The sequence below is a fragment of the Strix uralensis genome, chromosome 34 (genome assembly GCF_047716275.1).
Source record: "Strix uralensis isolate ZFMK-TIS-50842 chromosome 34, bStrUra1, whole genome shotgun sequence".
In the NCBI taxonomy this organism is placed as follows: Eukaryota; Metazoa; Chordata; class Aves; order Strigiformes; family Strigidae; genus Strix; species Strix uralensis.
In genome coordinates, this window is record NC_134005.1 from 2,168,124 (window position 1) to 2,193,963 (window position 25,840).

The 25,840-nt window shown below is 51.9% G+C and overlaps 2 protein-coding genes across 5 annotated transcripts in view; both read right to left on the reverse strand.

Annotated features, from left to right (window-relative positions):
- Positions 1–2,314: 2,314 nt before the first annotated feature.
- On the reverse strand, positions 2,315–5,949 carry LOC141936828 (uncharacterized). The gene is made up of 3 exons (XM_074854150.1): positions 5,887–5,949; positions 5,227–5,345; positions 2,315–3,904 (listed from the first exon to the last, which is right to left on the reverse strand). Exons 1-3 carry the CDS (start codon positions 5,947–5,949, stop codon positions 3,025–3,027), a joined length of 1,062 nt encoding a protein of 353 aa, XP_074710251.1. The 3' UTR covers positions 2,315–3,024.
- A 50-nt stretch (positions 5,950–5,999) lies between these two features.
- Positions 6,000–25,840, reverse strand: part of LOC141936847 (ras-GEF domain-containing family member 1B-like) — a 72,462-nt gene continuing 52,621 nt past the window's right edge. For 2 of the 4 annotated variants that reach the window (XM_074854183.1, XM_074854182.1), the window contains exons 2-7: positions 17,254–17,436; positions 15,354–15,476; positions 14,254–14,391; positions 9,801–10,013; positions 9,628–9,702; positions 6,000–7,623 (exon numbers count right to left, since the gene is read on the reverse strand). In XM_074854183.1, coding sequence (XP_074710284.1) covers positions 7,585–7,623; positions 9,628–9,702; positions 9,801–10,013; positions 14,254–14,391; positions 15,354–15,476; positions 17,254–17,430 — 765 coding nt within the window. In that variant the 5' untranslated portion in view covers positions 17,431–17,436 and the 3' untranslated portion in view covers positions 6,000–7,584. Of the gene's footprint in view, positions 7,624–9,627; positions 9,731–9,800; positions 10,014–14,253; positions 14,392–15,353; positions 15,477–17,253; positions 17,437–25,840 lie in introns of all 4 variants that reach the window. The other 2 variants (XM_074854184.1, XM_074854185.1) reach the window with 2 other exon arrangements.

Genomic DNA, 25,840 nt, shown 5'->3' on the forward strand with positions numbered 1-25,840 from the left:
TCCCGGCTGCCCCCGCGGAGCCCGTTTCGTGGTGCCCCCCTCCCGGTAGGGCCGAAGTCCCGCCCCGGGGGGGTGCGGTCAGCGTGTCCGCGCTGCTGCGCGCATCCTCCGCGCCCTGCGGTCCGCCTGGCACCGTGAGCCGACCCGCACTGCCCCCCCTCCCCTTCCCCGGGCTCTCCTACGGTCCCCACTGCCCCCCGGCCCCCCACCGCCATCCTCCCGCGTCCAGCTCTGCCCCCGCCGGGTTTCACACTCCCCTCGGGCCATCATACCCCGCGGGGAGCGCCCGCCCCCCCCTCCCCCCCCTCCGCCGCCGGCTGCCCCGTGAGCCCGGGCGCTGGGAGGACGGGGGTGGCAGAGGGGCCGGGAGCGGCTCGACGGGCGGCTCCGACGGCACCGCGGGGCCGGGTCCCCGGCGGCGGTTGCGGTTCCACCCCGCAGGGCCCCGCGCCCCTCCCCGGCAGACGGGAGGCTCGTCCTTGGCCTCACTGGCGAATTATTATTAACTAATAACCCCGCGGGGTTCGTTCAGCGCTCCTGAAAGCGGCCCAGAAGCAAGAAGTCAGGGCTAGTGCAAACCCTGCAGCTTCTGCCCGTGGCTGGGCCCGCGGGGATGCGAACTGGCGAGGAGCGAGCCCGAGGGTCCTGGCTCGACTCCTGCCTGTCTGCCACAGCCCACGGGGCCCCGCGGGTGGAAAACCGCAGGATTCGGGCAGGTGCGCCGGCACCAAAGGGCGTGTGAGAAGACGGCTGGACGCGAGGGGGGAGTTCGCCTGGAGGTGAACTTTGTGTGGCGATGGCTGCCAGGCGCTCCCCTCCGAGCTGTGTGTGTGTCCCCAGCCGGCTGCTGGCGCGGGGGGGGGCGCAGGGCCCCGCGGTTCGCACGGAGTCAAGTGCAGAGAGCGAGAGCGGGAGCACGGAGGGACGCGGCGGCCCGTGAGCCAGCGGGGAGGTGAAACTGCGAGACGGGGCGTCCGCCAGAGCGGGCAGCACCCGCACTTCACCTCCGCGGAGCGGGCAGAGGGGCGGGGAGGGGGGGCAGGCGGCGGGGCGCGGCGGATCCCGCCCGGGAGAACAGCGGCACCGCCCCCCGACAGCCCTGCGGAAGCACCCTTCCCTCCCGCCTCTCCCCGCCGAGGGACACCCCCCCTCCGCCCCGCGGGGCCGTTCCGCAGGGCCCAGCGCGGAGTAAAGCGGCGTCCGAGCCGGGGGCACCCTCCGGTGCGCCGGGAGACGGCGGCCGCGGGACGGGGGAGCGCAGAAATCGGGAATTCCCCCCAGCCGGCGTGTCCGCCCGCCTTCCCCTCCCCAAAACACGGGGCTGGGGGCGCTCGCTGAGATACCGCGGGCGCGTAACCGAACCGGGGCCGTTTAGGCCGGGCTGTGGCGGGAGGTGACGGAAGCGCACAGCCGCAGAGCCGAGCCCCTGCGCGTTCCGCGTCCGCCCCGCGCGCTCCGGGAATAACGCGCCTCTCCCCCAAAAACTCTCCCCTCTCGCGGAGCACCCCCGGCCACGGCGGTACCCGTCCCCCGTCCCCCCGCGCCCGGCCCTCGGCTCCGCGCAGCCCTCGGGGGGGCCCCGGCCAAGCCCCGCACCCCCAAAGCGTGGCACCACCCCCCTCCCCCCCCCTTCCCCCCACGCCCCCCCCCCCCCCTTCCCTCTCCGCCGCAGAGACCCTCGCACCGCGCGGGCTGCTCCGCGCTGCGGAGGCTCCGCCGCAGGGCGCGGGGGGGCGGCGGGGGGGCCGCCTTCCCCTGGCCGCCAGCGCAGCCACGGTGCCCGCCGCGCCCGCCCGTCGCCCGGCTCCGAAAACAAGAAGAAACGGGGAGAAACCTCCCGCACGCTGTTTTCCCTCCAACAGCCGCTCCGTGAATTACTGCTGCGCGCTCGCCATCTCCGCGGAGAACAACGCGCGGACTGACTTCGTCGGCGCCTCCTGCTGTGTCGTTCAGAGAGGAAAGGCGCGGGCGTGCAGAAAGGGAGCGATTTGATAGAAACCGAACCCGCAGCCTCCGCGAAGCGCGCACGAACGCCCCGCACGGACTCGTTGACAGCGCGGAAAAAGGGCCGAGGAGCCAGAAACCCCGCGCAGCTGCCGCCCGTCGCAGCGCGGCCTCCCCCACCTACCGAGGTCTGGCCCCCGCCCCCCGCCGCGCTTCCCTCCGCACCCCCCGGGGCTCGTCTTCCGCGCTGCCGCCGGGGACCGACGACCGCTCCGGCGCCGCAGCTCCGCCGGTCACGGACGGTCCGGCGGTGTCCCCGGCCCCCCCGCTCTGCCCGCCGTGCCGGGCCGTGCCGCGGCTGGGCTGGCGGTCGCGCCGTGCCTGGTCGCGTCCAGAAAACCCCCCCAAGCCCCGCTTGCCTCGTCGCGGCAGCGGCTGTGGGGGCGTCAGGACTAAACTCCAGCGAGGTGTCGTCCGGGCTTAGGTCGGGTTCAGCGCGGGACAAACGGGTTTCCCGGGGCTCGGCCCCGCCCCTCGCTCAGTGACGGTCCTGCAGAATCGGCTCCGAGGGTTTGAAACAAGGGTCATGGCTTTTAGGGAGAGAAGAACACGGGGCTTCTCCTTTCCTGCAGCTGCTCGAGAGCAGAATTCCCTTTTCCCAAACGGACCGTATTTAGGGACGGACGGACCAGTCTCCGTTTGCTTTCCTGGGGCTCCGCGGCGCGTCTCGCATCTCTCGTCAGGCGGAGCTGAAACAAGGGGGGGCGGGGGGAGATGGAAACACAACGGCGAGTTTAAAGACACCTGGCGAGATAAATAGGCGCCGAGAAGCAGCCCCACCGCGGGTATTTACGGCCCCTGCGCCGGACCCGCTGTTGCTTTATTCCCCCGCGATGTGCCGGGAGCGGCAGCAGCAGCGTTTGGGGTGCGGGAACTCTGCGGGGAGGGCTGGGCTGGCGGGGGAAGGCGCCAGCAGCCTGCGGCCCCCCCGGCTGGGGATGGTCCCGGCTCTGCGGGGAGCTGAGGGCAGCCGGCGCCGAGCACCCTCTGCCCGCGGCGCGGCCGAGGCGCGGGGGTTCATTAGCCCCGCCCGGGGGTGTCGGGCTCCATTTCGGCCCCGGAGAAGGGCCCCGGGCGGCTCCGATGCTCCTTTTTCAGCTGAATGAGGAAGGTTTTCTGGCGGGACCGCGGGGGCGCAGGGGGGGGAGCGGCGAGGCCGCTGTAGGGCGGGGGGTGGCGGTTCCGGGGGGGCGCGCTCGGGCTCTGGGCGGCAGCAGGACGGACAAACCGCTCCCGCGGCCCCCGCGCTCCGCCGCCTCCGCCGGGTTTGCTCAGGCCGCGGTGTAGGTCGGGTCTTTGTTTAGGCGGGGGCGGGGGGGGGAGGCTGTGGCAAGAGGGGAAGGAGAACGGGGGGGGGGGTTCCCGTTTTTTTTGTCGCTGCTGTTGTTGTTGTCGTCTGTGTTTCCCCCCTCCTCCCTCCCCGGCGATAACGCTCCCGCGGCGCGCAGGCGGGTTTTGCGCGGGGAGTGAGGCCGCCGAGGCAGGTCCCCGCGCCGCCGGGCCACCCGCTGGGAAACAGAAACTTTCGCTGCCGGCGCTGGGAGCAGAGACCCGGCGCGGGGTCCCGGGGCCGCCCGGGGGATGCGGTAGGGCCGGGCCGTGGGGTGGCAGCGCGACCCGCTGCTGCTCTGCGGCTGGAGGACAACGACCTGCCCGCGCCCGGCGGCCCCGCGGAGGAGCCGCGGCGGGAGCCCCCCGGGTGCCGGCAGCCCGGGCTGGCGCGGAGCCCCCGGGCGAGGCCGGCGGGGGCCGGGCGCTGACCGCGCTCTCCCCGCGCTCCTCCCGCAGCCCGCCCCGACGAGGACTCCTGCTCTTCCTCCGCCGCCCGGTCGCCCTCCTGCTCGCCGCGGTCCGTGCCCTCGGTCTCCGGCTGCGGCCCCGGCCAGTGCGTCTGCAGCAGCTGCGGCCCGAGATGGTGGGCAAGGACCTGCTGAAGGGGGGAGCGGGGCGGGGGGGACGCCGGGCCCCCGATGCCGCGCTACCCGCCCCGGTATCTAACCCCGGTGCCGCGCTGCCTGTCCCTGGACAGGACCCCGGTGCCGCGCTGCCCGCCCCGGGTCCGGCCTCCGGTGCCGCGCTGCCCGTCTCGGGACCACCCCCGGTAAGGCTCTGAGCGCGCCGGGACCGAACCCCGGTGACTCCCATCACACCCCGGGACTGGACACCGGTACCGCGCTGCCCGCCCCGGGACCGCCCCCGGTGCCTCTCTGCCCGCTCCGGTTCTGGACCCCGGTGCCGCGCTACCCGCCCCGGGACCGGTCCCCGGTGCCTCCCAAGCCACCCCGGGACCGGCCCCTGGTACCTCGCTGCCCGCCCTGGGACCGGCTGCCGGTATCTAGCTGCCCGTCCCGTGACCGGCACCCGCTGCCTTGGTGCCCGCTCCGGGACCGCCCCGGATGCTTCCCTGCCCGCCCCGCGACCGGCCCCCGGTGCCGCGCTGCCCGCCCCGGCACCGAACCCCGACGGCGATGCCCGCCCCGGGACCGGACACCGGTGCCGCGCTGCCCGCCTCGGGACCGGACCTCGACGGCCCTGCCCGCCCCGGGACCGGACTCCGACGGCGCTGCCCACCCCGGGACAGGCCCCCGGTGCCTTGTTGCCCGCCTCGGGACCGAACCCCGCTGCCTCCCAGCCCGCCCCGGGACCGCCCCCGGTGCCGCGCTGCCCGCCCCGGGACCAGACCCCAGTGCCTCCCAGCCCGCCCCGGGACCGGCCCCCGGTGCCTCGCTGCCCGCCCCAGTTCTGGACCCCGGTGCCGCGCTCCCCGCCCCGGAACCGGCACCCGGTGCCTCCCAGCCCGCCCTGTGACCGACCCCTGCTGCCTTGTTGCCCGCCCGGGACCGCCCCCGGTGCCTCGCTGCCCGTCCCGGCAGCGGCCTCCAGTGCCACCCAGCCCGCCCCGCGACCGGCCCCCGCTGCCTTGTTACCCGCCCCGGGACCACCCAGGATGCCTCCCGGCCCGCCCCGGGACCGGCCCCCGCTGCCTCTCTGCGCGCCCCGGGACCGGCCGCCGGTACCTCGCTGCCCGCCCCGGGACCGGCCCCCGGTGCCTTGTTGCCCGCCCCGGGACCAGACCCCAGTGCCTCCCAGCCCGCCCAGGAACCTCTCCCGGTGCCTCCCTGCCTGCCCCGGCACCGGACCCCGACGGCGCTGCCCGCCCCGAGACCGGACACCGGTGGCGCGGCCTGTCCCGGCACCGGCCCCCGGTGCCTCGCTGCCCACCTCGGTTCTGGACCCCGGTGCCGCGCTGCCCGCCCCGGAAACGACCCCCGGTACCGCGCTGCCCGTCTCGGGACCGCCCCCGGTAAGGCGCTGAGCGCCCCGGGACCGAACCCCGGTGTCTCCCATCACGCCCCGGGACCGGACACCGGTGCCTCTCAGCCCGCCCCGGGACCGGCCGCCGGTGCCTCTCTGCGCGCCCCGGGACCGGCCGCCGGTGCCGCACTGCCCGCCCCGGGACCGGACCTCGACGGCCCTGCCCGCCCCGGGACAGGCCCCCGGTGCCTCGCTGCCCGCCCCGGGACCGAACACCGACGGCGCTGCCCGTCCCGGCACCGGCCCCCGGTGCCTCGCTGCCCGCCCCGGTTCTGGACCTCGGTGCCTCGCTCCCCGCCCCGGAAACGACCCCCGGTGCCGCGCTGCCCGTCTCGGGACCGCCCCCGGTAAGGCGCTGCCCACCCCGGGACCGCCCCCGGTGCCTCGCTGCCCGCCCCGGGACCAGACCCCAGTGTCTCCCAGCCCGCCCCGGGACCGGCCGCCGGTACCTCGCTGCCTGCCCAGGGACTGGCCCCCGGTGCCGCGCTGCCCGCCCCGGGACCAGACCCCAGTGCCTCCCAGCCCGCCCAGGAACCTCTCCCGGTGCCTCCCTGCCTGCCCCGGCACCGGACCCCGACGGCGCTGCCCACCCCGAGACCGGACACCCGTGCCGCGTATTGGGGTCACCATTAGCCGGGGTCCTTATTTCTGCGGGAACAGAAACGACGCAACACCAATGTGATGATCAGGTCGTCCATCTTTTTTATTACATATTCTATTCCTTTTCTGGTTACATTTATACTCTACTAAGTTCCGTACACGCACTCATCTATCTTCTAATAGGCTACAGGTCATCTACACGCGCTGTTCACGCGCCTCTACAAGCATTTGCATTGGCTAATTGCAATTAGCACGTAAAGCCCCAAACTTGCCAAAAGTCCCTTATCTCATACCCTGTTTTGCTCAGACTTGTGTGCTTTTGCTGACCACAGGTGTTTCTCACTTATCTGCTATCTTGTGTGTTTTTGCCAGCCTTATTTTGCTGGCCTTGTCTTCGTCCTTGCATTCTTCTGTCTGCACTAACTTTCTCCCAGCGCGGCCCAGACTCCTACATCTCCCCCCCTTTTTTTTTATTTTATTTGCTCAACCAAACTTTGCAGCATCCTCTGCAAACATTGGAACAAGCAAGGAAGAATCAACAGCAAAAGCAGCAATACCATCAATACCATCAATGCTCCTTTGACCAATGTTTGTAACCAACCTCTCAGTCCGAGACCAATGAGCCAATCTGAAAAGGGGCCATGTCCCTCTGTAATATGTTTCATGTTATGTTGCATTTTCGCTAATCGTTGGTGTATGCTCTGTGAATGGTCAGACAAATTAAAGCAACACATTCCTTCAAAATCTTCACATCTATGCCCATGTGCCAATAATAAAAATCTACAGCAGCATGATTTTGCAAAGCAGCATGCCTAACACTATCAACATCAGTAAGCAGCGCACTCAGCGTTTGCGAAGGTAGATTAAATTGCTTTTCACTCCAACATGCTAATCTACGTATATATTTTTGCATTTATGGCAGCCATTCCTTGCGGAAAGAAGAAAGAAGTAGCTATAACAGTGGCTAATGAAGGTAGCCGCACGTTGTCGTTGCACGTGTCGTCAAAGGTTCGAACAGATCCGCGTGATCTTATCCTTGTGCACCTGCCAACTTCGAGGAACGTTTATTCCAACACCACAGCTCCTATCCACTACCTTATTATTTTGCCTAATACGTTGCAAAGCTAAGCGTTTACAAAACTCAAAACTAATTTCTGCTAAAACTCTTTGCCCAAGATCTTCAATTAGGCTTAAAGCCCTAGAAAACTGCTGTTGTTCTCTAAAACTCTAATCTGTCCTTCTGTACTAACAGCTAATGGCTGATACACTGACCTACCTATAAAATCAGACAGCCAATCTGCTTTGGTAAAAGATAATCTGGTCAGCACACAAGTGACATTTATACACACTTTCCCGATCATGCGCACGCGTGACTCTCCAGGTTCCCCTGTCACACCATGCACAATGTATAAAAACCCAAGGTCGACAGTTTAGACCATGTTCTGTACTAGCTGTGTCATGTTCTTCAAGCTGTTTTATGGTGAGCGGCTGTGTTCGAATAGCCGTGTAAAATGACTACAGATTCGGTAAAAGACACAGAACTTCACTGTTCGCTGGATGTAGTGCCGTTAACAACGGCGTCAGGACCAAGTTCAATCGATGTTGGTGTCTCTGGAGTGCCTCGGGATGCAGGGTTGGTGTTGTCATCCTTTGCGATCCATGGTTTCACCCACTTTGCGGGGACCCATTTGGGTGGATCACTACCTGTGGAAACACAAGCATAACCTCTTCCCCAAGTTAGCAACTGCATAGATCCCTCCCATTGCCCAGATTGAGGGGAATACAATTGCACTGGAATTTTTTGAAAAGAATAATCATGCTTGTTTGTTTGCATATGTATTCGCGCAGGCGGTTCATCTTGCCCTCCACGTATACTAAGCCAATTTAAAACAAATAATGTTTTTGCCAATATCTCATGAGGGGAACCCCCTGTCTCCCCGTTTTTTCAAAATAACAAGGTGATGTTTCAATATACGATGGGCGTGCTCAACGATTGCTTGCCCAGTAGAGTTGTGTGGTACTCCGTGGAGAAGCTGAATTCCCCAATGTTGTAAAAAGGCAGTGGTGGAGGCTGCCCGATATGCAGGACCATTATCAGGTTTAATTTTCTTTGGACACCCCATAACCGCAATTGCTTGCGTCCAATGTTGACAAGCTGCTGCTGCCGAGGCAGAAGCACGAGCAGAGGCCCATATAAATGAGGAACAGGTATCCACTGACACATGTAAGTAGCGAAGACGCCCAAAAGGCGGAAATACAGTGATATCAGTTTGCCAAACTTCCCGTGGCTGTAAGCCACGAGGATTCGCACCACCATCCTGTAGCGGTGTGAGAGTGGCACAGTCTGGACAAGCAGCCACTATCGCCCGTGCTTGGGTCTTAGGGATGTTAAATTGCTTACGTAATGCAGTTGCAGACTGGTGAAAAAAGGCATGAGATTTATAGGCTTCTGGAACAATGTTATGCGTGTCTGCTAAAGCGGCAACCAACTGATCAGCTCGAGTGTTGCCTTCTACAAGACCTCCAGGGAGCCTCGTATGGCTCTTTATATGCATGATAAAACCCGATGCGTGTGATGATTAACAGTATTTCGTAAGTCGACAAAAGCCTGAAAAAGGGTGGGATTGACAGTATTCGAGCACGTGTAACTCCTTCCTGAGCCGTTGGCACAGTAAAGCACTCCAGCAGGTGTGCAGAATCCATCGCCTGCTGTGAATCCTACCAGGATTTATGATAGACTTATGCAAACAATCCAAGCTAAGTATCTGCTAAAGCTTCCTTGACTATGAGCACTGTGTCTGTCCTCACTCCTGTCCCATTAACACGGTGGAGACAACATTATGCTCTCTGCAAGTGCAGAAGGAAAACAGAGGCCAGCCCACTCCACTGGCACATTATGTTCAGATTCTCCCTTTCCTAACCAGTGTTATTTGTTCTGTAGTGTCTTGGAACGATTCCCACACCACATCTCAGGATTGCCTAAAAAGGGGTAGACTGCGGTTTTAGTGATCTCGACATACAAAACCATCTTCAGAGACTGTCTGACTGAATATCAAATTGTAAACTTGAGTCATTCTATTATGTTTGTCAGTTTTAGGGAGGACAGTAATTCAAGTTTTAACTGCCTGGCTTTGGCACAGTTTATTTACAGAGCATAAGTCATCTTGAAAGCTGCACTCAAGGAGATGACAGCTCTAGCACGGTTAGCTAAAAACCCTGCGTCCTTGCCCTTCATCTCACATAGATCTGGAGCTCACAGCCCCCCTTCTTGTGATGTGTGCTCACCTGCAAATTGACCCACTTGCCAGTTTGCTGCAAGAGTGCAGTTTACTAAAAGGAAGAACAGATGTTGAGAACGAGTAATGCAAAAGCCAAAGTTAAACTCAGCTTTTTCCAGCTGTCGACCACATAGGTGGCCTGCAGAAACCATTCACAGGATTAAGTTCTCACTTAGCTTAAATCAGAAAAAAAGCAAATGTGTTAATTCAAGTCAACTTGTTGGCTGAGTTCTAGAGCACCAGGAGTTGTCCTCCAGGAACAAAAAGCATCAACCAAATTTTTAAGAGGAATACTGAAGCACTTTCACTATAAAGCTCATTCCTGCTGGTTCTCATTTACTGCCGGACCTCGCTTCCAGGTCATGGGGCACCTGAGCTCCAGGATGTTAAATACCACATTTCAGAGCTGCTCCAGATCTGCTCCAATTACCTTGTCATTATCCAAAGGATCCTTTTGCACAAATGCCTGGACAAATTCTTCTGGTCCAATATAATTGAGTCTCTCCTAAACAAAGCACACAAGCAGCCAAGTCCTACGCTATGTTAACCTGCATTTCAGAAAGAGGGGAAGGATGCAATCGTAGTTGAAGTATGACAACTCACAAGCTCTGTGTGTGTCAGCTGCTGAGCTAACACGTAGGGGTCATTGCAGACTGTGATTATGTCCCTCTGCATGGACTGGGGCTTGGTCTTTAGAACTGTGAGGCGATCTGTGGACGTGGCATTAATTTTTGCAAGTACTTCCTCATACTGGCTAACAGTGGTGAGCTTCCGAATCAGGTTCTGGAGGAGCTGCTGTACGTTCTTCCGATACATCTGTCACGACCAGAAACGATCCAGAGACGTTTTCGAAATGTGCAAAGATAGTATTAAAGTCTGCATAACACCAAAACAGACTGATGCTGATACCTGTACTTGTTGCCAACTTAAGATATGTTCCACTATGTGGGTTTCTAATATTAGCATTTCATCAGACCAAAAGGAATCCAGCCAAGAATTTAAACACTGATTGTCTCACAGATTCAACAGTGACCTGGTTAGCTCAAGGAAAAGCAGAAAAGACATGCACAACCTACTGCAAGAAAAGTACCAACAATCACCAGACAAAACACAAGAAATGAAAATACTCCCATCTTCTCCTGCTTAAGACCACAGGAAAAACAATATATGATCATTCAATGATGAAAAAAGGGCCTGCTTCTCTCTGGAGTAAATCAAGACCAATTTCATTGAAGTCAGAATTAAAACTTGCAGTAAATATGAGAAAAAGGAGAAGATAATACAAACATCTCTCTTTCACCTTGCAGGCCTTTCCATGTGGCGGTTTAAGTTAACAGGAGGGACAAATTTAGGTAGGAGCAGGACTTGACTCTTAAGTAGATAGATCTGTGTAACTGACCCCAAGGTGGTTACCATTCCAAATTCCAGATACCATCCTAAAGCCGTTAAAGCAAAACCTAAGTGGATGAAAAAAGGAGTGTCCAAAACCTACTGGCAGCACAGCACAGGGTGATCGGTCCAAGGCAGGAATGTTTCCCATATTCTAATGAAATTCTCATTCCCTCCAAAGCTGCCATTTACATGGATTTCCAAATTTACTCAAATACAACAGCACTATCTTGGGTCAGATTCATTCTTGAAGTCAGTTATGTTCAACCAAGGCTGGATTTGTCTTGTTACTTGGTAAATAATTGCTTTCTGCTTAGATGTATTTTGATTTTCTAGACAAATACACACGGCGTAATTTTTCACCAGGGTGGGTGGGAAGAGCACAAGGGGATCTACATTTTCCTCAGGAAGACACAGAAGTATTACTTCAAGTGCTGCGCTTCCATCACCAGGTGTTAGGTGACACACACACAGACCTGCTTCACTGACCCATTCCCTCCCAAATTCTTTGAAATTTCATGTAAGAGAACTTTATGAAGCGTTTTCTTGCCCAGTTGGTACTCACCTGAGAATGAAAAAAAAAATCTAAAATACTCAGGATGAGTTCTGGCTACTGATGGAAATCACGTAATACCAGTGGGTTTAGCTTCAAAGCAAAAAAACCCCAAACCTTGCCTTAATTTGTGGTTCATGTCAGAACTGACAAAATCAGGGAGAAAAGGCAAACTGGCAGATACCCTCCAAACCAGAACAAGAAATCAGGGTAGTTACCCACATCTGGTCTAACAGCAGTTCAGCATAACAAACATCCCTCTGCCCAGTGATGAGGCAAAACCCTCTTGGCACAAAGGCAGAAGGAAATGCCAGTTTCCTCTCACACCTCATAGATGTAGCTGAGCCCACAAAGCCAACACCCCTCTGCTCTTTTGAGCTTCAGCCTCCTCTTGAGCGAAGGGGCAGTGACCTCGAAGCACTGTGTGTGAGGATAAGTACGCACTGCACTTTGCACACATAACAGGGATTTGCTGCTGGGCCATTACTTCATCTCAGGCATTGCTTTAATTCCATATATATAGAGAGATATATATATTTAACAACACACCAATGAACTCACTGAATATGTCTCTTAGATACTAATTTGACTGGCTCCCAGTCAGCCTAAACATACAGTCTTCATCTAAATTAGGTTGACCCTTTCCACTTATTTGTCTTATTTTTTATTCTATTTTCACACTGACAATGCTGATATTTATATTTAAAAATCTCTGAGGATTGGACAGCATGGGAGAAAGTGATGGGACACTTCACCTCAAGGTCACTCCTTTGTGTCCATCCCACATGGATAGTGATTGGAAGTACCATTACTACCTGCTAGATCTGGAATACCACACGTTAAATGAGTTTCCACAGTCAATCTCACTATGTGATATCATGGTGGGGAAAACAAAAAGAGAGGTCAGTGCAATGATGTTGGGCTGCACATGAAAAAGAGATCAGGCTACGGGATGTGGCTTTGGTCTGACTGCACACAGCCATCAAGTGTTTCACAGAAAAAGCCTCTGCTAAACGTTTATATGGAACTAATCAGGAAATGGGGGGCAATGGCTGATGGGAAAGGTTTCAGATATACCTTGAAACAAAGGTCAGTTAAGTGGTAAAAGGGACCAGAACAATCTAGAAATATCTCATGAGCATGATGACCTCTCAGGACACAGAGGGAAAAAGTGGAAGGAATGGAATTAAATTGAGGGAGAAGAGGGACAAAAATAACCCCACCAAGGTTTTTCCCAAGACGATTTTCTGATGTTAGCATGGTGAAGGGTTTTAGTTGTACTCCTACTGACAGCTCTTAATAGCAGTGGAGCACGATAATTTGGGAAGTGGATTAAGAAGCTACAAGTAGAAGAGCTGTAGTGGACAGCAATAGCAAACACTGCCTCTTCTGTGTCCTTCAAGGTGGTGACTCACACAAATCCAAGCAATCTGTAGAAAAGCAAGGTCAAGGAAGTTGCCACTTACTGTTCCAAGCAGTTCACAGTAACACAAGTCAATTCACTGCAGTGCTTGCTTTCCCTTTGTCTTTCTAAAGGAAACCTCAAAGTCCAAAAAAGCTCAAAGCTAGAGCTAGAAAAGATCTACAGCTGGCTGCCAGAGTAAGACTGCTCCCTAGCGCTCATTTTCTAGAAATTTGTACGTTTGCCTTTCTCCTCAATAGATGATTTCACTGTTTAAACTGTCTGCAGTGCCAGAAACTTCACTGTAGACAACCCTTCCCTGTTGCCAGTTCACTCTCGTATCCACCAGCCCAACTGGCCCAGGCTGAACAGCTCGCTCTCTCTTTTTGTGCCAGTGGGTATTTTTCAAACAGGTGTGAGTCCTCAATCTTATTCCTTTTCCTTGAACCGAACTTCAGTTCCCTGTCTTCCTATGAAGAGTACCCAGACACAAAGCAACGGTGCAGGAGCGCTGTACAGGGAAAAGTTCCTCCTGGCACCCCACAGTGAAGGCAAAGCTCCACAGCCCAGAGCCCCCTGTAGCTATCTCGCAGCAGTTCTAAGCTTGCTCATCAAATCCGGTATCATTTTCATTTCTATTCCATACTGCACCTCACTCTCTTGTCCCATCTTCTTTTGTCCCTCCCCATTTCCACAACACCACAATGTATTTTAGCTTCCAAACTCGGTTTAGGTTTGTTCTTTTCCAGCCTTGTTTACAGTCTCTCAAGACCTTGCCAGGCCTTTGGTAGCACTTGCAACCCCTCCCAGTAAAGCTCACCTAAATGCTTGTTAACATGCCCTTGGCATAAGGTACTAAGGAATAGCAGCCCCTGAGGAATGCTACAAACACCATGCCATTTAGCAGCTGCTCTTTGTGTTTATAGTTCTTCCAAACGCCACTCCAGTGCCTTTTGTAATGTGAGTATTATGGCAGCTACGCATGATCTGCTCATTGAAACCTTGGTAATTGCCTTGCCACTAAGTGAATATTAACTTTTGGCTTTTGGCTGAGTTTATTTCAGTACTTACAAGACAACCATCAGTTAAGCATCAAAATATTTCATAATACCTCTGTGAAACTTTACTTCCACCTGAGAATGGGACTTAGAAAAAGGTCAGGTGATTTCCTTGTGTGCTCCACCCAGAGGAATGAATACGACAGACTCCCTCTCAGCCCATATCTGATGCTTTAAGTTCAAGACAATTCTTCCTGGTCCAGTTTTTTTTAGAAACTTTTTTTCAAACCTGCTATAACTCTTCCACTGACCTGCTTCTGTAGCTGGAAAACCCAGGCCCAATGCCAGCACACTGTACTCACACAAATCGAAGAAATTATCAACATCAGTAGGGATTTCTCAGATATGCAAGGCTTCCAAGCAGAATCACTAAAATGAAAAATACCACCAGCCAGCAAGCTGTGTCTATCTGCACAAGATGCGATTATATTACGGGTTTAGGGATGGAGTGAACCTTACCTGTGCTTTGAAAAGGCTCTGCTTGTGCTGCGTGGTTTCCTCCTAGGCCTAGGTAGCAGGCAGAACTTCTTGCCTACCAGCACCTTCATACTAAGCTAGCTTAGCCACCCAGAGCCGTACCAACAACAAACCTACAATATCAGAGCGTTAAAGGAATGCCTTTTTATCAATTAACTTTGTACACAGACAACTCACCTCATCACCACTGGCTATTCTTTGTGCCAACTCTTTTAAGTTCCTCATCATTCTTTCATCTCGGAAATCATAAGGAAACGTCTCTGTCCATTCAGTCAACAACTGTAGGACTTTGGGTGCAATTTTTCGTATCCAATTCTATTGGAAAATGGCAAGGAGGAATGTTACAAGTAACAGCAGTACAGCACATATCTAACCCAAAGGAAACAGAATTCCCTTCTATAGGATACTGTGGAGCATAAGGGTATGAAGGTCACTTAAATTTTTAAGCTTAACTTAATTCAGCATTGGAATAAAGGCCAGAGCCAATACCCAATGAAGCCAATGAAGAGATTCTCATTGGCTTATCTGACGTGGGAATTAGGCCCCAGGTAGGTGGAAATCTTAGAATGATTTTCCCCATTATCAGGAGTGTCTCAGCGCAAGACATTTATTAGTGTTTCTGTAACTTATGGCTAACTGTCAACAATGAAAGTGGTAAGTCCAGTTCTGCCAGGACTTACACACACACTATACCTTATAGGGAGAAAGCAATGGAATTATTCAAGTATCTGAATTTAATTTGTGTCATTTTCTACTGGCGTGGAGGTTCTCTCCAAACATCCACATCCCGTCCCCTTTCAGCTCCAGCCATGACAGGCAAAGGGGCCAGCGATCTAAGCCACTCTGCAAAGACTGTAGCAAGAGCGCAGCTTAAACATGTGAGACAGGTCAGTGTAATCCCCACTGACATGCTCAATTCATCATTACATCTTTCCAACATTTTGGCATTACATGTCAAGACATTCGGAGCCCTGAAACAAAAGCAACCACTGCGGGGCCAGTGCGGGATATGTCATTAACAGCAGCACTTTCATTTCTGGGCCGTATGTTGGTAAAACAGTGCAGCAGCAGCAACAGTCTTCACAGAGACAGGCTGAGCAGTGTGGAAATTCCACATGAATGTCAGCAAAGAAAGGGTCACATTCTAGGTGCTCGTATCAGGTTTTCAATCTGTTTAATCCTACTGAGGACTCTCTTGAGCAGGAACATTTTTCCGCGGGCAGGGAGGAGACATTTGAGTGGAAGTAACAGGAGTCCCTGAGAACGAGGGACCTCACCTTGTCCAGGCCAGGCTCACTCAGTCTCTGCTGCTCAGGGCACAGATGGCAGACTCTGGCCATGAGCTCACGCGGGTGCATGAACAGGTGTGAACTGAGAAGGAAGGTGAAGATGTACGTCCTCTGCAAACAAGAGGAAGACAGAGAAAGGGATGAGGATAAATAACCACCAGCTTTATATTTTCTCCAACTGTGTTCCTGGCAAATCCATTCCTAAAACTTTACTATCTGCAGAAGAAAACTCTGCATGTGACTGTGACAAGAGCTATTACTACAGCAATAAGCATTTAATTTAACACTTGTCATTGCTCCAGAATCAGTGTTATAAATTCGTGCTTGAGCCAAGCTATGCAAGATTTAACCAGAACAAGGTAGAGTAGGGCTGGTGTAGCTCTCCTATTGCACACAGCCTCATTGCAAGCTCAGTACCTAAAATTACTCAGAATAAAATTTCAACTCATCTTCTCTTGCTCTACAGTAAATCTTTGTGAGAGCCATTACCATGTTACATAACTCTTTGTAGGCTGACAATGGAATAAAATTCATGCTGCAAGTCCAAGATACTTAGAATACCAACAGAGAAATCCTGTCTGCTTCCACACTGATAGTGAAAGTAAACAGTCTTCAGAAAAAGAATAAAAAGAGATGCCAGTTGACCAGATCGCTGAGCTGACTCAATTTTGCCACGTACACCACCTTTACCATGCTGTGCTTGCCTGTCTGACCTCAGTGAACCGCACACTATGACCTTGTACTTCCTTTAAGAATCTCCACATACTGTTCATTTCCCACAGTATTGCTTGTCTCCTGGGTGAAAGCAGAGGGAACTGCATAGCTTAATTTTACAGAACAAAAATTAGTAACTCATCCTGAGGTTACAAGAAGAGGCTCCTTATTTTGCTTTAATTTTCCATATATCATGATTTGAACTCACTGTGAGATGGATATACAAAATAGCCACTCCACTCTCCACACTGCCAGTAGTTAAGTATCTGTGGCACCCACAAGAAAGATTCTACAATGTTCCAGTCCTAGGAACTTGGAATAAACATCATGTTTGACCAACTGGTGTCTAAATTGCTACATGTTTGAATTTTAAGCATTAGTGGATAAGCACTAGCTTAAGCACAGTCCTGTGCTGCTACTAACTCCGACCCAAGTTAAAAAAGATCCTGTCTTGGAAACATGAATAGATCTACGACAACAACAGAAACTGAGTATAAGCAGAGTTATGTCTTCAGCAAGAGCCTTTCAACAAGCACAGATGCAGTTTCATCATCCCTCAGTCATCCCCAACTGCCCCCCCCCCCCTTTTGATATCATTCTTCTTCTCTAAGAATTATATAAAATGTCTCAATGCACAGATGCATCTAGACAGGCCAAAAATTCTCAGATGACAGATGTTCCACTCTCACGTCCAGCATCTGTTGATTCCAAACAGGGTGGCACTAGTTCAACCGGTTGCTAATTGCAAGATATGTGGGGACCTCACATGAGCAATGGGAAATAACCACTAAAAACTGTTTTTAAACTAAAGACATCCATACTGTCACGCTGGTGGTCACGTCTTTCTCCTCAGCTTGCCTGACAGACTTTAAAGGGTCAATGGTACATACAACCCACCAAACAGTAAGCCACACTAGGTACTTACTTTATAAATGAGACCAGGGCTGTGCACCTCACAACAGGAGTAATAAAGAATTAGACTTCCTAGGTCAGGTGAGCTACTGCACGCTGCAGTCACATGAAGCAATAGTTATCCTGTCATTGCTACCTCAGTCACTTGAACCCCTTCCTTGGCAATCTGATGTGACACGTTCTGCTTTGGCTGTACATGTGAAGTTCCTCTTTACGAGATGCGTGAGGCCCAGCCATACAGCTAACTGGGGTACAGACTTACATCAGGATAGCAGTCTACCCTGGGTACCAAGTGCTGGATCAGAGCTCCCAGAGACCCCGACAGGAGGTTGTTGTCATGGTAACAGAGCCCTCCACAGTTGTCTTCTTCTGACTGATACAGGTTCCTGTTGTAGCCACTGCTGTCAAACACAGCTGCAAAGGGAGGTGTCTGGGGCATCCTTTCCTGAGGAGACACACAAAAAGATACGGGGTAATTACCACAAGGCACAACAATGTAAGAGGCTTTCTCCACTGCAGAGATAGGAAGCACTAGAGCACGAGGAAGAAATCCCAGTGTCATACCCTGGGTTGCCTGCACACAGCAGTAAAGATTGTGCCGTCTTCCAGCCCGTGCAGATTTCTCAGGGAAGGGCAACACAGGCTCTCATCACTGCCTGTCTACTGCAATTGCCACGTGCTTATTTTATATCTTGCTGTTTCTTCATTAAATGACAGATAAGGGGTCAAGGTTAAGAGTTAGAAGGAGCGTACAAGAATCCTGACAGGTTTGGGGAACTCAAACTTTTTGTAAAGCTTTTGGGGACGTGGCATAACGTTCATTGACAACTTTGGGCAAATCCTTACAGCAGCTACCTAAGAGCAGCGCTCTGATGGGGAAGCGTGTTCAGGCTGTCATGGGCTGCCACAGCCCCCGTCAGCGCAGAGGGAGAGAGACTGAAGCGAAGCCCAGCCCTGAAGAGGCCACGTGTGAGGACAGTCTCCTTATGCAACACGACAACCACGTAACTACAATCGAAAGCTCCAATTTCCCAACTCCACCCTGGTAAATCAGTGCTGGGTTTTTCCAATTCTACCGTGACAGGTGTGACTCAGGCTAAAGACCGACGCTTCAGGGCATCTGTCTCCACCTACCCTCTGAGTGGCTTCACAGAAATTTGGAAAAATATGCCTGTGTATAGTTGCTTATCAATGTTGTCCAAGCTCACCAATGATATCAAAGATGTGAGCAAAGTCAGACATCTGTTAAACGCTCTCTCCAAATTCTGTGACAATATGAAAAATCCAGCCCTGTGTCTTCCAGCTTCAGATTTTCTTAATACTTAAGGAAAAATAAAGCAATTACTCATCAGTCTGCACCTCAGTGCCTGTGGAATAACCAATTTCCTTGCTCTTACCAAGGAAAAGATCAGCCAGTGCTGCCGGCTGTTCAGTCATCCAGAGTAGTGGGTGGGCAGCAAGGGGGCTGTGAGCACCCAAGAGCTCTTTTGGTGACAAAGGCCAAAAGATAAAATCTCTCTGATTATCTGAGAGCTGAGTTCTACCCTCCTTCCCTCCCCTCCCCTCTCTCCTTCCTTTTGGGAGTAGCGGTTCTTGTCAGTTTAAGGAACCTGGGTTTTACAGCCTTGACTGCAAGCCAAGTTTGTGCTCAATTTTAACCACAAATATGTGCTGGTTTTAACTCTACTACAGCAGTTACTGGACCGTGAGTACTAATGGGCAGCCACATTCGGGGAGTGGACAGATCAAGTGCAGAAAGGTATTGCACACTGCTTCCCCCCTCCCCTCGCCTTGGGAGGCAAGGGGGATCAAATTGAGAAGATAGTATGCCCAGGCTGCCCTGCCTGTGTGCTGACAGAGCGTGTGCATGTGCCTGAGAAAAGCATTAATGCCCCCAAGCCACCATTGTCAGTGCAGATGCTGTTGCTTTTCTCTCCATTGTATCAAATCCTATTTGGGAAAAGGCTCTGTAAAGCCACAGACTTCAGCAAACACCAGCCTGTGAAGGCACCCCGTTTTGAGAACAACTGGCAACGTGACAGCCTGGAGATAAACAGCATGCTGCCATCTGTGTGCTCCGCAGCCCACGACAAAGAACTGCTCAGAGTGAGCTCGGTGGGGATGACGAGCTATTAAGTTATTAGCTAGATTCCTGGGGACCTGAAGCACCACACACACCACAGACTTGATGCTGCTGGCAGCATGTCCAGACAGTGGAGGCATTCAAACCAGCACAAGACTGAGGGATTCAGTAAATAAACAGCAAGAGAAAGCCCAAAACAGTTGCAAAGACAGAGAGGGACAGTGAAAAGAGCCTCTTGGCCTGTGTGATGGGTGCTGACCCCACCTTGCGAGATGCCAAGAGATATCTGCATCCAAACGGGAAAGAGTGAGGAGTCTCCGTGTCTGAAAAGTGACATGAGTCACTCTGTGCAGCTGTTCACCAGTGACTGAATTCCATCCAGCCCAACGATTTGGGAGAACAACAAAGTCAATACTTGTGCTGCAGCGTAAGAGCATGAGGGGCAGGACTGAACAAAACAAGGTTCCTGTACAAGAGAGTTCACATCACTGGGCAAGTGAGGAGCAATCCAACCACAGCCACACTCTGCAATGATAAAGCATCCTGATGCATGAAGTCTCTTGGGCTTTCAGGCTCTTTGCAAGGCTGGCAAAGTTTGGGAAACAAAGCATTACCAAGGAGCTGACAGGAACGTTCTGCAGCAGTTTCTAGGTTTTCATACTGTTCAAAGCTCACCATGTTTTAATCACAGAGACTTGAACAAATCCAAAATATTCTGCAGCCCACGGCGCTGAAAGATGTCCCGTTTGCACACAAATTCAGAAGTCTCTTCAGCTACTGCAGCAAAGTTTACTCAGCCATGAGGCAAGTGGCAGTGGACAGTGTGTAAACACTTGCCACCCACCAAACCTTATACTCTACAAGGGAATAATACTCTACAAGGAAAGTGAGAAAGGCTAGTCTGCGTCTGCAAAGCAACTTGACGTCAATATTGTCACTGTAAAGAACCAAGGCGAGCAGTGGTTTCACTCCAGATTTTTGCTTTGGGTGGTGAGAGTTATGTGAAATCACAACTAATTGCTGGCTCGGCTCGCTAAAACGTCTATAGATTCCAGTTTCACCCTGAACTGGGCTGTTCTGGTTAATACAAAGCTGACTCGGGCAGTATCTCATTTCATGGGTGATACAATGTTTGGGGAAAAACCTCCACTTCCACCACACCACCAACTTCTGTCACCGTAAGAACTGAAACAGGTGTGAATCACAGCAGGGTTTTCCTCCCACGTATTTCACACATGCATACTACGTATTACTGCCTGATAAAACACAAGACTTGGCAGAAGGTCTGCAGGCAGTGCTTAAACTCTAATAACTAATTCCCAAAGGGAATTTGGGTTTGCAGCTCCGGCTGATCTTTTCCTTGGTAAGAGCAAGGAAATTGGTTATTCCGCGGGCACTGAGGTGCAGACTGATGAGTAATTGCTTTATTTTTCCTTAAGTATTAAGAAAATCTGAAGCTGGAAGACACGGGGCTGGATTTTTCCTTTTCAATTTGAAGTTGCAGTCCCCTAACGCTCAGCACAACACTTACTCCCACAACCATGTGGATCCTTCTTCAGAAAAAACTAAATTTGAGACACAGAGAGCCTCCTAGCCTCAAGAGGAAAGGAAAAAAATCATCAGGTCATTAATAGATACACTGATTCATAACAATAAAATAAAATTCCCGAAACTCTGGCTGCGAAAGGTACATATTGGCTCACTTGTTTGCTATCTATTTCTGGATGCTGCTTGACAGAGATGGTTCAGTTCTGCTCAGTGAGACACCAAGCTAAGAGATGTTCTGTACGCTCCACGTTCAAACACTGTCAACAAGGCACAGGACACGTTCTCGATGCAATGAAAAGGGATGATACCGAAGTGTGACAGAGATAAATACAGCATAGCCAACAGGATGATTCATCCAACACATGTGCTTTTCCAGCAGGACTCCTTTATTACCTCGACCTTGACTCTTCTGTTGTATTTTATATGGAGGTGGAGAAACAAAGCAGCATGCTCAGTTCTAACTAGCTCAGGAGCTAAATACAGAACACTAAACCGTGTCTTCAGAACGACTTGAGTGGAACTGAAATTTGGTCACTGAGCAGAATCTGGACCACAAAGCCTCAGCATATAGAGCAGAGGTATCTTGGGACCTAATAATATTGATAAACCACAGCAACACAATATCTGACAAGCAGGAATTAGAAAAAAAGACAGGAAATCTGATTTTAGTGAAAAACATGCTGAGAGTTAAAACTGCAACTTTTTAACTGGGCTTTGAAAACATTTGGCTGTCACTAACATGAAAAACATTTCTCTCTCCTCTCTTTTTTCTTTTTTTTCTTTTAAGAAGGAAAAGAGTGGCTTTTTTTTTTTTTTTTTTGTTAAAGACCTGACTTGAAGGACAGAGCAATTAGATAATTTCCTTGCTCTATCAGTGATGTTCTCCTATGACAGAGTGAAGTCAGTGACTCCCTGCCTTGTGCAAAGAGGAATAAACATTTTTTCTGCATTTAGTGTCATTGTGGAGAACGTGAGATCTTGGGCATTAAGGTCCAGATTCTGGCTTTGAGTAGCCTCTGACAAGGAAGAAGTCCCAACCTTCCCAGTAACAGCAGTGTAAATGGAAAGCCAGAGCCAAAGACAACGTGCTCAAAACCCCACCGGTTCCTGCAGGAGATGAGTTCCAGTTTGGCAAAACTAAAAGAATCAGACGTAGCTTCCAGGCCGCCAAGGTCTTGTCCAAACCTCTGTGTTCAGCAATAGGAGAAAAATCTGTGTTCTACTAGCAACAGCGGAAGGTTGCATTGGTTTGTTTTCTTTTCATTTATATTAGAGAGCTCAGTCTGCCCGTCGGGTGTATAAAACAGAGCCAGCAATAGGGACAGCTCGTATCCTTTACAGAAGCACCCACTGAGGGCTTCAGTAGTAGCCACGGAAGGTGCCTTTAAAAACTGCCAAACATTTTCAGCTCCTTGGTTATGTGCAGGTACCTCCCATCCTACATCCCTCAGCCAGAGGAACGGTGACTGAATTTGTTACGCGTCCCAAGTCACACCTCCTCACAGAAGATACAAACCTCATGTGTGCAGTTACATCCCCTCAGAGCTGCTTCACCGCCGAATCAGAAACCCCAAACCACATTTAGTAGGCGATTACCATCCTGCCTTGTTCTTAAGGATGCCATTACAAAACTGAGGTATGGCAAAACAAAAGTCTGCTGGGGAAAGGACTATAGACCTTAACGCCTTGCACCAACCTGGGAAAGTCTGAGCAAGTCAGAATGAGCCTCGGCTTTCACAGACAGAAAGGAAGTAAGGACTAGGTGCTTGCCAGCAACACCCAGCTTTCTCTGGAGTGTTTCTGAAAAGTGTGGAGTGTTTTAGACAAGGGCACAGGCTACCCAAAACAAAAGCATAGCAGACACAGGGGCCACCACTGGTTGCATTCCATACAGCTGGGTGTGTTTGCTTTGCTTGCAAAAGCATTTGTTTCTGCACTGAAACGTAAAGTGAAATTCTACAGCTCAAGCTATTGAGAAGAAACCTGAAATACTCCCAGGTTGGTGTTTCATATGCCTTACTTGTAGAAACGAAGACCTTATAACTATCCCAGCTCAAGTCCTCCCGCTCCCATTCTTCCATGCAGAATTTGCCACACAATTCCAGCAGTGTGACTTCAGCACAACTTTGACTTACAGTTCCTTCCTATATATTGTCCTTCCTAGAAATACTTCTTCATAACTGCACCTTGTAAGAGGCAGAGCACAGAACAGTATTTCATACTCACACAGGAGATTGAAAGAGGAGCGATACAGGCTTTTTCCTGGCTGAAATTGAGAGCAAGACTAAGAGCAACTCAGAAGGAATCCACCCCAGAGCAACAGGAGCACTAAAACTATCCACAGGTGATACTGCTAGACAGCGACATAGCAACAGAAACGCATCTTGCACACAGCAGAGACCAGTGAAGTGCAGTCCCTGGCAGGGAAGGCAAAGATCTGAGGCAGGCATAACAAACCCCACTGAGCCTCGAGAGACTTCTTCATTTTCACGAAACCAGCAGAGGAACAATTTTGTAAAGTTCTCAAAAAATTCCCCAGGCAACAATGGGCTGCAAAGGGAGAAGGAAAACCCCAGTAAGCAAAGAACAGACCAGGGACTGAATTTCAATGAAAGGCATCTTCCTCCTGAACGTGCAAAGGAACTCCTTCTTGGATCTATAGACAGATCTCGCTGATGATGCGGAAGGTCAGATGCAGCACTGCTGACTGATCACTCACATCGGAGAACTCTGACGCAGTAATTAAGCAGATCCTGAATCACCCGAAACTAAAGACCTTGGCTACTGAACTGCAAAAGCGTGATGGATATGAATGCATTTGTGTGTATGCTTGGGAGCCTTAGGAAAAGTGCAGGGGGTGTAAGAATGCCTTGAATTTCTCAAAACATGTCAGGGTGGAAAAAGGGAGGAAAACAAACACGTTCCTCTTGCTGCTGATGTGCTGTAAATCCATGTCCCCTGCTTAAGCCCCAAGAACCAACCTCCCTTCTGCCCCTTCCCCGTGCTCTTCTTCTGGGGGGCAGAAGAGTGGCGCAGGTCTGATGATGCTGAGGGTGGCTGTGCCACAACGATGCTGCAGTGCGACGCAAGTACACGGGCAGACTGCACCACTGCAAAAATCCCAACTGCGGGGAAATGACCTGGGCCAAGGGAGAGGGCAGGGCGTATGTTCCTCCCAACCAAAACACACGGAACAAGCTGTATTGCTGGACACACAAAAGCAGCTGCCTGGAAGCACAGAACATGGAAAGAAGACCACGTGTGTAATATATTCGCTTTCTCAACACTTGTACCTTACCTTGATCACAACGCAGCGGAGATTTTTATCTGCAGGTTAAAACTGAGGCGGCCACAATTATTAAAAAAGATACTATACGAAGTGTGCTCCGTCACTGACTGATTAATCTTTTTATTAAGTTCATTTGTAAGTTATTTTTTAATTTATGGGCAATTTCTTCACCTGGATGATGTCCTTTTAACATTTTAATTAAATTTTCAGTTAAAATAAGGCTGTTCTCCCATGGGGTTTTTTAACCCTGTAAATTTCTTTAATAATCCCACTTTTTTTTTTTTTTCCTGGTTTCAGAGGAGAAGTTTAAAATGAGCCATACAGGGTAAGTACCTAAGTGCCATGATGGATGAGCACAGCAGTGATTATATGTCACAAGCCATCAGAGATTCTAGAAAAGTTCAGTCCATTGCACACTCCATAGCAACTCCTGTAAAGCTCGAGTGATTTACAGAATGGATGGAATGGGAAAGGGTGCAGAAAGGCCTCAGGCCAGCCAAAGCCTGCAGTGAAGTACCATCCATCTTAAACAACACACAACACATGTAGCGACTCTTTTCTACCAAAATTTATGAGCAGGCAGCTGGACTGAAAGCAAAAGAAGTTTTGATAGACAACTAATACTGGGATCGTATTAAGAAACAACTTCCCCCCACCCCCTTCCTGGATCTATTTTTGTTAAAAAATTCATAAATGGTCCGTCCTCCAAGCACTTTGTTTAAAACCAAACAAATGCACAAGCTGAGTATGATCTCCTCAGTCCTACGCATTAGATTTCATTCAAAATTAGACACCACCAGGAAAGACAGACCGCTACTGGCTGGCCAGCACGGAGTGTTAAGAAATTGGCTGGAACTGCTGATGGCAAAATCGAGAGCTTTGAAATAGGAGTACAAGTGTATTAAATGCAAAGAAAACACAGGCACGCGACTGAAGCCTTATGCTTTTTTAACTCCCTGAAGCAGGACGGGGTTTTTAGAAGGACACAGCATTCCCCTAATTGCACCGAGTGAAATACAGAAGAGTTTTGCCAGCTGTTCTGTTGGGAACAGAGGTCTTTTAAATATTACAAACCCTAAAATGCCACCTCTCTATTCAGTCTGTCAGGGCTCCCATCCCCAGCAAGGCACAGAGCTCTGCAGACCCAAGCAGGTTTCCATCCCGGCCTCCCGCGCTGCTGAGCAGCCAGCTGAGTGCTGCTCATCAATCAGCTGATGAACTGCTGCGGTTTGCAGTCAGGAGTTTTAAGGCAAGCGAACAGCAGTGATGATTTACTTCAAAACATCACGCTGTAAACCAAGTGATTCAGCAGCTGACGCACAGTGGCTCAGCTGTCCAGGAACGGGGTGGACCTGCGATGTCATCCACGCTATGCCATCCCCACCAGTGAGTCAGAACCCTGGCACTCTGTCATTTCTGCAGCATGCTTTGTGCCTCCTGTGTGCTTCAGACTGATACAAAATTGACGCTGTCAATAGAGAAAGGAGCAGTTTCCCCCATGCTATCATCATAACAGTACCACTGATTTCAATGTCGTATCAGACTCCCACTAACCTTGGGGAATATGATCCATTTCGCCCTCTACAACTCCCTGAAAGGAGGGTGCAGAGGGGGGGGGATGAGTCTCTTGAGCCAAGAAACCAGCGCCAGGACAAGAGGGAATGGCCTCAAGCTGCGCCAGGGCAGGGTCAGACTGGCTCTTAGGAAGGATTTCTTTGCAGAAGGGGCTGTTGGGCATTGGAATGGGCTGCCCAGGGCAGGGGGGGAGTCCCCATCCCTGGAGGGGTTCAGGAGTCGGACTGACCCAGCGCTGAGGGATCTGGTGGAGTTGGGAACGGTCAGGGTGAGGTTAAGGGTTGGACTGGATGATCTACAAGGTCCTTTCCAACCTAGGTGATTCTGTGTGATTTTATGTGACAGGGATATAAA

Coding starts and splice junctions, on each gene's coding strand:
- LOC141936828 (XM_074854150.1), bottom strand. CDS start 5,949: ATGGTGACCCCAATACGCGGCACGGGTGTCCGGTCTCGGGGTGGGCAG. Junction 5,346..5,886: donor GGCAGCGCCGTCGGGGTCCG/GTGCCGGGGCAG, acceptor GCGTGATGGGAG/ACACCGGGGTTCGGTCCCGG. Junction 3,905..5,226: donor CACCGGGGTCCAGAACCGAG/GTGGGCAGCGAG, acceptor CTCGGGCCGCAG/CTGCTGCAGACGCACTGGCC.